Raw genomic sequence first — 13,690 nt, 5'->3', positions numbered from 1 at the left:
CTAATGTGGCGTAAAGGAGGCCATTTTGTCGCGCCAAATTTACAAAGTTGCGCAATGCAGGCATTGAACCTCTTTGTAAACCTTTACCCCACATTATGCCTGTGCCAGGCATAATGTATGCAAGGCGGGGGGCGTTGCGACGCATGGAGGCCCATAAAAATGGCTCTTTATTAACCCATGTCAGATATACTTATTATATAAGATTACACACATGACCACGCCATACTGCATATTTGACACGTCACTTCCTTCTACTTCCACTTCCTGCTACTTGCATTTGCAGCTCTTAATATTGGCATCGTATCATTCTTTGAACCTAAGCTGGATGTATGTGTAAATGACAGTACTTGAATTTACTATTGTCAAATCAATTTCCAGAAACTCATGAAACCTCCCAATGTCTTACTCTTATAACTTTTGACTACACCTGTGTGAGTGTGGCCACGACTACCTATCAAGGTATTTGTGTGCCTACGTGTCCATGTCAGCGCCCGCGTGTAATAATATTTCCTACAGTCCCTTAGGCTTTTCTGCATGGTGAACTATAAATAAGTTATTAGTGGCTTTATCGAAGCTCATCACAAAATGGAGAAAGTGAGATTTCAAATAAGGGATCAGAATTTAGAAAAAATGTTTAGAAGCATCGGCGTGCCTGAATGTGCAGAATTCAAAGATAGTGAGATTAATCTTTAAAAACACATCACAAAGTCCTTAAGTCCATATATGCGAGGTCTTTTAAACCATGACTGCAGACTGATTTGTGTAAGGAGTTACTACTCCTCTGAGTGTAATTTCAAATTGTATGCAAGAATTCACAACCTTGTACTTAGCCTTCTCCAGTCTCTGACACTCCAGAATTCCTGCATGTTGGAGAGATTCATAGGGGCAGATTTATGGAAAGTGGTGCTGCACCCAGTGCAGTGCCACTTTCCCTGCACCCCTTAACACCCCCTACCGCACCATGTGTACGCCGTATTTAAAATACGGCTCACCATGGTGCAGGGTAGGGGGGAAATAGTGTCATTTTTTATGACACTATTGGTGTACTCTGCAGGAGTAGCGCCAAAATATTGGCGCTACTCCTGCAGAGTACATAGGGGCCCATTCTAAAGAATGGAAGCCACTAAAAGTGACGTAATAAATGGTGCAAGGAAATCTAATAGATTTCCTTGCACTTTCCTTGCACCATTTTACCGGCTCCCCTAACGGGGGAACGCCTCCTTTGCATACATTATGCCTGGCGCAGGCATAATATAGGGTAAATGGTTACAGAGTGGCGCAATGCATGCATTGCACCACTCTGTAAATACGGCGCTGGGATTTTGGCCTCGTTGGGCCACATTAACGTCAAAATAAATGACAGTAATGTAGCGCAAAGTGACGCTAGGTGCCTATAAATCTGGCCCGTAGGGACAGATTTATACTTTTTGACGCAAACCTGTGTTAGCGCAGGTTTGCGTCAAACAGTATAGCCCCGGCTAGCGCCATTCCATGACGCTGGCCGGGCACTATTTTTATGGAATGGCGCTAAGGCCCTGTTAGCGTCCTTGTAAAGGGGGCCGGGGAGGCGTAGGGGGGAACCGGGGCTTGTGTGCCAAATTATCGCACTACACTGTTTAGAGGCAAAAAGCAGTGTAGCGCCTTTATCTGGTGCACAAGCCCCATGGACAAGGCTCCTGTCTTAGTAAAGACAGGAGCCATGTCTACCACCCCAATGGCCATGCCCAGGGGACAAATATCCCCTGGACATGGCCATTGGGGCCCGTGCCGTTCAAGTGGCCCCAAATCAGGGCCCCCGAGCAGTGTTGGGAAAAAAAAATACTCACCCGGACTTACCTGGGATGGGTCCCCCATCCTTAGGTGACTTCCTGGTGTGGGTGGGGTGTCCCCCGGGACAGGGAAGGGCACCTGTGGGCAATTTCCATGGTCTCTGACCATGGAAATCTGCCTACAGGTCTCCCTACACCTGTCCAGACCCAGGCGTTAAATAATGGTGCTAAGCAAGCTTAGTGCCATTATTTAAGGCCCCCATTCGCCGTGCTGGATTTTAGCACGGGGGAAAAATATGGCGCAAAGGCCATATCGTCCTTTTCTGGACGGGAAGGCCTACCATGCATCTCATTGACGCAAGGTAGGTTTACCCATCCAGAATATGACATAAACTCCATAACTTTGGCACTAGACGTATCTAGCGCCAAAGTATAAATATGGAGTTCGGTTTGCAAGGTTAAGGTCAGACTTTTGTGGTGTTGCAGCAACTCTTTCTATGTATGTGAATAACACACAGTTGACCACTAAGCTGCGAAGTCAGGCAAAAAAACAGCAATTGGACCTGAGTGTAGAAAAAAAACATCCTGCTTAACTAATCAGGTGATGGATATAGGCAAACATTATAAAGTTTAATCTGGCTGATCTGGTGTTGAGCATTAATGGTGTATATCTGTCTGCCCTGCTGCGATAGGAGATTGCCACAGACCTGTAGGGAAGCCAAAAATCGCAGGATTGCCCATAGATGAACTATTGTCCCTAAAGACCAGGCTGCCAGATTTTGGCTTTTCGTAACCTTAGTCACAGCCGTAGCCCCGACTGTCCTAGAATTCTATCTACCTAGCCCTCCAGGAAGCGTCTTTGGCCCACTTACAACAGGTGCAGAATGAGACGGCTAGAATGATGGGAGCACTTTGAAGGTTCGGTTGCGACTGCCAAGGGTTTTGCAGTCTTTTCCTTTAAGTGATTAAAACCTCTCGTTTCAGTGAATGCAGGCATCTGAGCACTTTATCTGGCTTTTGTAGCAGCTAAATTCAAGAACATTCATCCTTCACGATCGTTAAGGGCCCTTAGTTGTTGGCTGTGTTTACTCTGTCACAACCTCCAAGATGTGGAACTCTTTGCTGACACATATTTGGCTTAAGGCGCTACTACCTCCATTTCGGATAGGCCTAAAACCTGGCTTTTAATCTCAACGAAAGCTCTCTGTTATGAGCTTGTTCTTCCATTTTATTAGGGCCATGACGATTAGCTGCTAGAGCGGTTCACAAAACAAATTAATATTACATAACAATTAAAGAAAACATAGACTACAAACAAAAATGTATTGGACGAGATAGTTTTTTAGGATTCTGGAAACAGAGGATAAGAAAGTAGATGGTAATTTCCAAAGGTATTTACTTTCTAAGCCAGTTGCATATCTAATGTAATCAATGCGCTTTTAGAATGCTTTTGCCACAAAGTAGGCAAGATCTTTTTGTGACACTCATTGCACACAGGTTTTCTGAAGAAGTAGTCACACCTTCTATAAAGATATAACACATGCCAGTGCATATTGAATAAAATGTACTTCTATCTTCCCCTAAAGAACGCTATGATTGTCTTAGCCAATCAGATGGGTAAGAATGCAGACATTAACTGCTGCGTTGCAAGTTTAGTTATGGTGTGTGACGGGATATGACGATGACAGGGCCAGTCGAGGCGTGTGGTTTCCTGTGGCTGTGGCGTTTAATGATTGGGTGCTAATAGAGTTATTGTCACGTGCTATCAGACTGCAACGTCAGTTACGTGTTCTTTTCTACATAGCTTTTATGAGGAGCTTGAAACTAAGTATGATTGAATAGATGAATAGTCCCTGAGGTTGAATAAAGATTTGACTTGGGTTCCCATTTGCAGTGAGCCGTGGCATGCACGGAGATGCAACTTCTACCAGATAAAACTAGGAAAATATCAACTACAAGTGAGCTGGAGAGGACCACAAGCCAACACTGAATCACAGAAAATACACTTAGACCCAACAGCATACAGTACGCAATTACATGGCAGTGGAAAGAGACATCAAGTAGGAGATAAGGGACCTGTGCCTGTTTTATGCAGTTCCCATGCATTATATAATCTCACTAAACAGGACTTGCACATAGGATATTGGGCCTACCTAGATACAGAGTTGGAATCCCCCAACTTATCCAAGAGATAAGATCCGTTTATGGGCATCGATGCATTACAGCCAAGGGCATAATACTTCCTGTCCCTGTTGGCTCTTCAGGTTATCCCAATTGCTCTCCTGGATATAACAACATTGTGTTACCTTCAAAAGGAATACACAACATGCAAATAGGATCTCCACACTACAGAACGTCACTCACCATGGGTTTACATAGAAAATGAGAATTGTACTGAGCTGTCCTGGCATCCACAGACTCCACCCACTCAAATGCCCATATCTCCTTGACCTTGAGCCATGCCAATAAAAAGTGTAAAATAAGCTCCGAAAACTGATCAGTACTTCTAAGATATTATGCATAGCTCTTTTTTTACACAATTGTCAAGCTTTACTGTTATGAAGAAGATGCACAATTATTACTTACTGGTTATGTAAAATAGTATAAAGAAATTGTAATAGTAGCACAAAATATTTTACTTCAGGATTTCCATTCCTGGTTGAGCTCTACTTCTATCTATACAATTTCCTCTCCTATCGTATCTTATTTTCATCCCAGGACTAATCCACTAAGCCCTTTGCTGTTCACTTCCACCTAACCTGCATTTTCTCAGGCTAGTGATCAGCTCTGATTCTAGAGTTTTTTTGCGCCCAGTTTAAGACCTTTAGGGAACTCTTCCCTGACATAGGGCCTGATTACAACTTTGGAGGAGATGTTAATCCGTCCCAAATGTGACGGATATACCACCAGACGTATTACGAGTTCCACAGGATATAATGGACTCGTAATACGGCTGGTGGTATATCCGTCACTTTACTGTCACTTTTGGGACGGATTAACACCTCCTCCAAAGTTGTAATCAGGCCCATAATGTTTTAGTGTTTCCAGTAATCATGAATTTACAGCTCCTAAAGTCACGACAGTACTGGACAGGGGGCTGTTTCTATACAACACTCATCCTCAGTGTAATACGTGATAAGAGATAAGATTCAGATATACATGAAAAAGGATCACACAGGAATGAAAATTACATTAGCTACCATAGGTTTTGACTTATACTTGGTTTTAATGATTTAAAAGTAAGTATACTTATTCGTCAAGGTCTGAATATTCCATATTACTCCGAAACCCAACACATTTCAATAAGTTCAGTACCTGTATTTAGGTCTGTGGTCTGGTAGGGTATTTGAACATTTTAAAAATAAGGCACTTTCTTTAGCAAATTTTGGGATCCTGGTCAAGTCACTTTATTTGATTAAGTTTTCAGTGTGCGCTGTACTAGAAAAGCCCCTAATTCAACCTACATGGTCGCAATCAGCCAAGCAAATGCAAAACAAACAGTTTCAGAGGGCATGCCTCACATTGGAATACAGATGGTTTATGCATTCGGTGTAACTTTACCAAAAGTAGATTTGGGCTAAATTAGAGGTTTGAAATCTGGCTTAAGTCCAAAGTTCTGGAATATGACAATTTTCAGAACTGACTTAATCTTTTCTGATCATAGATCTGGTTATCAAAAATAAAAGGAAGTGATATATCAGCCAACGCAGTTTGCTTTCGATGAAATGGGGCGGAGTAATGGGGTATAGCCGAGTGCGAATCCTTAGAAGAGTACAGTGCTACTACTGCTAGGAACAGGCATTTATGGGTTCCATGGTAAACATGTAGGATGAAGTCTCAGTTAGGAGGCTCACATTTCAAAGTTTGAGCCCCATGCACTTCCAGCTAAAGGTTTTGAGTGCGGGTCTCACATATTATATTCATCACATGGTGACAGTAGTGGGATAGTATTTAAAAGAGGCTGTGTTGAAAGAGGATATCAAACATTGACAATGCCTGTTGGTCTGGCAATAAAGGAATGTTATATGGTAATGTGAAGCATTACACGAAAATCACAAAAGAATGGTTATGTGCCTGTGAGGATGGAAAGAACTGTCGAATAATATTTAAAGTGGGGGGTGATAGTTGCACTTTCAAGTCAGACCTAGACATCCATAAAGGTTAATGGATGCCCTCCTTCCATTTGTGCTGTTGTAAAAAACACCATAAATTATCTAGTCATCTAAGACATTTTATTAGCATTACAATGTAATGCGTGTGGCTCTAAAAGTTCAAGCTAAGCAGCTGGATAAATAAGCAAAATGATCACAGCTGTGTGGGGGTAAGCACTTTTTTGTAGAAGCACACAACTTCTGCCTCATCTTAACATGAACTCCAGGCTCCCAACGTATGGGCGGGGCCAAAGCCCCTCGCTAGTGATGCTCACATCATTGTCTGACGGCAGCTGCTCTGTCAAGCCAGACCATAAAAGGAGGGATAAACATTGAACCTTCAAGATAGATACATAGGTATTCTCGAAAATTTGGGTCCCACTTGAATGGGATGTGATGTAAAAGAATAAGTCAAGCAAGGGAAGAAGAGAGCTGAAACAAGGCATCTCCTGTACATACACATTCAGGGGATCTGCGTCTTGTGCTTTAATTTTGAGATGTTAGATTAAAGTCACTCCAAAGTCTCACTTCTCTAGGGTAAAATCAACTCTTCTGTTTACGTATGTAAGTGAGTGAGAAACGAGGGATCAGGGAGAAAGACAGAGGTTGTAGGAAACATGCATGGTGCACATTGTGGGCTGAAGCACTGCAAGAGTCCAATGTGGTGGGCTTGGTCAGTGTGGAAACTGTCCGAATCAAACTTCAAGAATCGATTTCAGTTATGCAAATCAAAATAATCCCAGAGGAAAAAAAGAAACACATGTACTCTGAACATAAAATGTAAATACATTCCAGCATATAACATCTTTAAAACTCCCCATGCATCTATTTGGTCTACACAGCATCTCTCCTTCCATTTGGCATCCTAGATGTGTTGGAGAGCAGGCAGTCGCGAGCTGAGGATAACCATGGTCGCACAGATAATAAGCTTGATGAGTGAGCCTCTGTTCAGCTGAGTGGCTCCATTTAGGTGCACGTTGCCGTCCAGTTTCATGCAGCACCCTGCGCTTGTGGCATTGCAGCACTCTTGGTAGCATGGGCCTGAGGTGGCGCCACTGCAACTTGGAATACTGCTGCTGGTTTTGCAACCAGTGCTGCACCCTGCAGTGTAGGAGACTGAGGCTGCTGAGATTGTTTTCTTTAACTGTGTGAACAAATCAGAGTAAGTTATAAGGCTAAATACTGCAATTGATATTCCATGTGAAAAACAACTACATATTATCAGTTTATTCAATCCCTGGCAATAGTCAGTCATAATTTATAATTAAGATCCAAAAGGGAAATTAGGACCCATTTCTAATAACTCTAGTTTTGATGTTTATGTTCAGCAAAAATAATTTATAGAAGTAGAGTATAGTTTAGAATTAATAGCATTCTTTGAGGGTATATGATTTTTATATACCTTCAATTTGGCCACCTCTCAGAAGATATCCTGTACAATGAAATTCCTCCAGGACTATTGACTTTGTTATCGGAATCGATTACTTACTGATAATCTTTATTACTCCACGTACAATCCTCCTTACACTTTGGGGATGAGTCTCCATCGTCGCCTCAGAGGTGGACAAATCATTTTACCCTAAAGTAAAACAGGAATGTACCCCTTATAATATATAAGAATTACATTTCCTATATTCTTTTTAGTTGAGAGTCCTATTCCTATGATCATGCTGTGCTCGAGAAGATTGATTGTTCATAGATTGCAGCGGGCAGCAGGGCAGTTGTAGATAGGACTCGGATGAAGAAGACTTGCTGGCAGACAATTTACAAATGTAATATTGAGCCATTAATACCTCATTCATCTTCCTCATCACAGTCCTCCTATGGGGATTACAAAGAAACAAAACTGTGAACCAAACTACTTAATTTTCAAGCTGCCAGTAAGAGATAGTTTGGAGCTGGCAGTGTTAAACCTGGCATTATAGGCCACTTGTCTCAAACAAAGACGAATCAGAAGAGGAGGGGCCTGTGCAGAGCCTACTTATTGGTCAGTGGTGGGGGAGTGCTATTTGCTTGCAGTGCATATTGACAGTGACACTGGTTTTAGCGTTTTGAGCGTATTTGTCTACTGGTCCTGCCTGGCACTGTGCAGGACAGATCTAGGTCCCATTGAGCTGCAGCTGTGTTGAAGGGAATGGCTGGATGAGTTCAGTGAGTAGTGAAGGATAATAGAGTAACTTGTCTATAGAAATATGTTTTATTGTAACTCTAAATAAATATCATCATACCTGTTGTAAGAAGCTGCATTATTTGTGGAAAGTGTGGGAACCCACTTCAAACTTGTCAGGGTGAAACACTAAAGTCACTTAATAAACCCAACCTTAACCCTTTGTTAGCTTGGCACAAAGCATTCATTCTTAACTTAGAGAAAATGTGTAAAGTACTTATGCAGTCCTCAAACAGTAATAAATTGGAAACACAACAAAAGAAGAATCCCAAAACAATTTTGAAAAATAGATAATATTTTATAAATAAAATGACTCCAAATCAATAGGAATCTACTCAGCAGAACTGAAGTTTTAAGTTTATAAAATTCTGCTAAAAATAGCACCTCAAGGTGCAAAGCTTCAAATGCAAGTCTCCGGTCTGGCCAGATAAGGACAAAGTCACAAGTTCGGCCAACTACTATGAAGCACAAGCTGGACACAGGGCCAGGTTCCGCCTACTGGAGGTTTTACGTTCTGATTTGGTGTGGCGTCTGCATGGTGTTGCTTAGAGGAGCACTGCATTCCTCTGTGTTGAATTCAGTGAAGCTTCTAGTTCCACAGCAAGGTTCTGTGTGGCTCTGCCTCAGATTCAGTGAGTCTTTGAGGTGTGTAGCGAAGCTTTGCATCATTCTGTGTTGGATCTGGTGGAGCCTTTGGTGAGCAGCTGCACAGGTCTGGATGGCTTTGTGTGACTTCATGTTAGATCCGGTAAAGCTTTGAGTTTGAATCTGTGCACCGTAGCTCTGTGTGGTTCTGCATTGCTTGGCGTCACATCCAGTGAAGCCTTCAATGAGAAGCTTCCTGGCTTTGCAGGACATTGTGTCACTTTACTTTGTATTCAGTGAAATCTTCAGTTAGAACAAGTACACTTTGATGCCAGCCAAAGGTCCAGGATCTTGAGGACAGCATTTGAGGGTCAGGCTTCTCTCCCTCAGAGGCTAGTAGAGGGGACCAGGTCAGGTCCATTTGGGTTCAGTCAGCTGAATTTCAGGAAAGGCTTCTGGAAGCTTGTTGTATCCCTGTATCTCAAACAGGAAGTCAGCCCACTCAATCAATGAATCAAGGATTTGTAAAGCACAGCAAATGACTTGTGAGGGTCTCAAGGTGCTGGAGTTGCTAACTGCTTTGTGGTGATCTGTTCAGCTGAGCAACCAGGTCTTCAGTTTTTTCCTGCATTGCTGGAGTGATGAAGTGGTCCTGAGGTGCAGGGGACAATTGTTCCAAGCTTTGGCCACCAGGTGTGAGAAGGAGCGTCCACCAATGTTGCCCCGGCGGATCCATGGAATATCTGCAAGGAAGAGGGTGGTAAATCATAGGTGTTTGGTCCGTTGGTGGAAAGTCATGCATTTGTTGATTTAGGCTGGTCTTTCGTTCTGCAGGGCTTTGTATGTGTGGGTCAACATTTTGAACTGGCATCTCTTCTGGAGCAGAAGCCAAGTGTAGCTTCTTGAGGTAGGGGGTGATGTGGGTTCGTCTGGGGAGGTCGAGTATGAGTCTGGCCACTGAGTTTTGTGTTGTATGCAGTGTCTTCAGGAGGCATGCAGTGATTCCTTCATAGAGTATGATCCCTCAATACAGCCTGCTGGTGACAAGGGCATGTGTGATGGTCCTTCTGGTGTTGACTAGGATCCACCTGAGGATCTTGCGAAGCATGCATAGGGTGTGGAAGCCCCAGATGAGACTGTCTTTATCAGTTTCTTCATAGATAGCTGCTATCCAACATAATGTTGAGGTTGCAGGTGTGGTCTGTTGGGGGGGGGGGGGCGAGTTCTGCAGACCACCATCCATCGTTCTATGGCGAAGTGTTGTTTCCAAAGATGAGGACTTCCATCTTGTCTGTGTTGAGCCTGAGACAGTTGTCCTTCATCCAGTTGATGAGGCTTGTCATACATCTGTGGAGGTTGACTCTGGTAGTGGAAGGGTCTTATGACAATGAGAGAGCTGGATGTCGTCGGCATAGAAGATGATAGCGAGTCCTTGCGATCTGATGGAGTTGGTCAGGGGATCATGTATGTGTTAAAGAGGGTGGGACTGAGGGATGATCCTTGGGGCATGCCTCTCTCTGGGTTCTTCCGGTGAGGTATGAAGCAATCCATTTGAGGACATCTCCCTGGATCCCAGTGCGATGGAGTCTGTTGATCAAGATGTGATGAGAGACGGTTTTTAGGACAGCTGATAGATCCAGGAGGAAGAGGGCTGCCATTTCAACGCACTCTAGGAGGGCCCTGTTGTTGTTGATGACTTTGATTAGGGCTGTCCTGGTGCTGTGTTTGGCATGGAATCCAGATTGAGAGAGAGGTCCAGGAGATTTTTCTGCTTCAGGTGTTTGGTTCGTTGTTGGTTGATTGCCTTCTCCAGAACCTTCGCTGGAAAAGGGAACAGGGAGATGGACCGGTAGTTCTTCTGTTCTGTTGGGTCGTCTGATGGTTTCTTCAGGATGGGGTCTCACTTGAATGTTTTTCCAGACCTCAGGGAAGGAGGTAAAGGTGATGGCGGTGTTCAGGGCTTTCTTGGGCTTATCACCAATCATCTTGCTTCCAAGGTTGAAGACATGGTGGGGAAAGGGGCCAGTGGGTGCTCCCGAGTGCATGGCATTCATGATGGAGATAGTGGCTTGAGTTGTGAGAGGGTCCCAAGGGGTGAGCAGGTGTTTGGAGTTTGCGTTCATGGGTGTGAGCAGGCCGATGCTGTCATTGGTCGGGGGTTGTGGCTTGAAGTTTTCGTAGATGACTGAGATCTTGTTGTGGAAGACGTCCACCACAGTGTCACACAGTTCTTGGGAGATGGTGATGTTGTTCCCGGCAGCTATGGGGTTGAAGAATGCATTCATGATGGCTAAGAGCTCCTTGCAGCAGTTAGTGCTGGCTTCTATACGGTGTGCTATGGCTTTCTTTTTTGTTTCTTTCAGGAGGGGTGGTAGCCTGTTCTGTGTTATATGTAGTGTCTGGAAGGTGTGAGTGGAGAGTGTTGTCCCACTGGCCTTCTGATATATTTTTCCAATTTCTGTGCATGGAGCTGCGGGAATGGTGCTAGTGTTGGTAGGTCCTGAGATGATGAAGTGGATGTTGTAGTGGTCAGTTCCGGTGAGCTGTGATTCGTGGTCATACTTGACTCTGTCACTAGATGTGAAGATAGGGTCGAGTCTGTGTCCCATGATGTGGGTATAGCCGCTGACAAGTTGCTTGAGGCCCATGTTGCTCATGCCAGTGCTTAATTTGTAAACAAAAATGTGCTGGTGCCCAAAGCTCTCCTTGAAACACGTGGCTGCTGCAATAAAAGTGCAAGCACAGAACACTGAGGCAGTGTAATCCTAAAGCCATCTTGGGCCTCTTTAATCCATTCACAGCTATTCCCTGCCCCTTCAGCTCACTCTTGCAGCTTTCTGCTTTCTCCTTTTGTAATGCTTTTTCATTTCCCTCTTCCTCCTTCTTTCCCATATGTGCCTTTTGCTCACAGAAATTGCCCGATGCAGAAAAATAAGTGCTAGCCCCCAAAAATGAGTGCCGGTACCCCCCACCGGAAACCACAGGATCAAGTTATGCACTGTTTCATGCTTTCCAGTAGGTCAGTTGTGTTTGTGTTGCTGGGGTCATCGAAGTGGAAGTTAAGATCTCCTAAAAAGAGGTGGTGCTCTGAGTCAATGGCGATTAGGGTGATGAGGTCAAGGATGGTGTTGCAGAAGTTACGGCGCAGTCCTGATGACCTGTGGAATCATTTCTGGTGCCCTGGGATCAAGGCAAGCAGGTCCAGTCTTCCTTCTTCAGAAAGCAGGGAAGTCCTTCTTGTGAATCTTCTCAAGAACAGGAACATTTCATTTCAGGTTTTAAGGTTGCCACTTTTTAAACCCAGTGTCAGCCTGTAGGTGGGAGACACACCACTGTCTAACCCTAAATTTTGTTCTGGTCAGTTCTCCTCTTTCTCCTAGGTTTGGCTCCAGTTTGTCTCATTAAACAAAGGGCAGGAAGCCCCAGGAATGAGCTGCATCTGCCAGTGACAGGGTAGGCTTTTTTGAAGTAAGGGAGAGCTGGATACAGTCCACAGACTACTCTCTGAAGTGTAATCAGGCCATAGGTCCAGCTCCTACCTAGCTATCCTGTCAGGAAGACCCTCACCTCTTTCCATCCAGACCCCTTGTTCTAATGTCTGGGAGGAATCAAGCCAATGGAAGGTCATGAACAGTCAGGTGACACTGGAGACTGGCAGAAAGGCACATTTGTTTTATGGTGAAAAATGGCAACTTTCTAAAAGTGGCATTTCCAAAATAGTAATTTAAAATCGGACTTTACCAGTAAAGAAAAATGTAAATTACAATAAAATAAGTAAAGAAGTATTTTTCTAACTGCTCACAAACTTCATTTAGCTCTTACTAAGTGTTATAAGGTAAACTAGTGTTAGTGTATGGGTGGCAAACCTTGCCACAGTGAAAAATGACTCTGGGAGTTTTTCACTGCTAGGAGATGTAAAACATTAAATATACATGCCCTAAATTTTAATTACCATGCACCCTGCAATATGAGGTGCTGGGACCTACCTTAGGCATGACTTATAAGTATAATAAAGGGAGTTTTAGGCCTGACCAAAGGTTTATTTTTCCAGGTCGAAATGGCACTTCTAAACTGCACACACAGGCTGCGATGGAAGGCCTGAGGCTTGTTCTACAGTACTACTTTAGTGGGTGGCACAATGAGTGCTGAGGCCCACTTGTGGCATTTACTTTACGGTCCCTAAATTAATATAGTACCATAGACTAGGGACATATAAATACATTGAATGTGCCAATTAAGTGTATGACAATTTTACTATGTTTAAACGGAATAGCACATGCACCTAACCACTTTTTCTCAGTGATATCGTGCACAGAATCTTATGTCCAACGAAAATGGGTCCGGCTGCAGAAGGCAAAACTCTGGGGTGACCCTACAGAAAGTGCACATTTCCAACAGGACCTCCTCCCCCCCCCCCGAGCCAAATGTTAGGGTTGACTAATCCATATCTTGATAGGCATCCCTGTTCACGTGACAGAACTCTTCTACAGTGGCACTTCTTAGATCTATGCCCATCTGAACCTAATTGTACCCCCAAGTCACCATCCTCCTGATCTATGCACTGGCATGGGGGGAATGCTTTTCCACATCTGCAGATTCTATCTGTTTTGTTTCTGACCTTAGCTTGCTCAGAGATGCATCCCAGTAGGCAGACTGTACCACCATGGCCAACAAGGTGATGTGATCCATTCCGGCCCATGGTTCATACTTCTGACCCTGACCCAGGGAAAACTCTGCCTATAAGGAAACCAACCGATTACGGCCACTGACAGCTATCAATGTCAGGCCCCAGGCATCTACTGCCAGGTGGAGGCACAAATCTGGGGTTCTGGGCAAGCCCCACTTCCAGCCTTGGGGCTGGCAAGGGGTCCTCTACTTGCTCTTGGTGTCTCTCTGGCCTCTTATGTTTCTCAGTGTAGGGAGCAACAGAACAAGTGGTGCCCGGCAATCCAGGACTTTAATGGTGGCATACACTGTCTGTCTCTGGGACAGCACAGGCAGCAGATACTCCTCGCTCA

The 13,690-nt window shown here is 44.1% G+C and overlaps 1 protein-coding gene across 1 annotated transcript in view; it reads right to left on the bottom strand.

The window, feature by feature from the left end:
- Positions 1–4,973: 4,973 nt before the first annotated feature.
- The window catches only part of LOC138284807 (uncharacterized), a 353,976-nt gene continuing 345,259 nt past the window's right edge, over positions 4,974–13,690 (bottom strand). The window contains exon 9 of the mRNA XM_069223976.1: positions 4,974–7,064. Coding sequence (XP_069080077.1) covers positions 6,786–7,064 — 279 coding nt within the window. The 3' untranslated portion in view covers positions 4,974–6,785. The remainder of the gene's footprint in view (positions 7,065–13,690) is intronic.

The sequence above is a fragment of the Pleurodeles waltl genome, chromosome 3_1 (assembly GCF_031143425.1).
Source record: "Pleurodeles waltl isolate 20211129_DDA chromosome 3_1, aPleWal1.hap1.20221129, whole genome shotgun sequence".
NCBI lineage: Eukaryota > Metazoa > Chordata > Amphibia > Caudata > Salamandridae > Pleurodeles > Pleurodeles waltl.
Note: the sequence above shows the minus strand (reverse complement) of the source record. Positions and strands in the feature narration are given on the sequence as shown.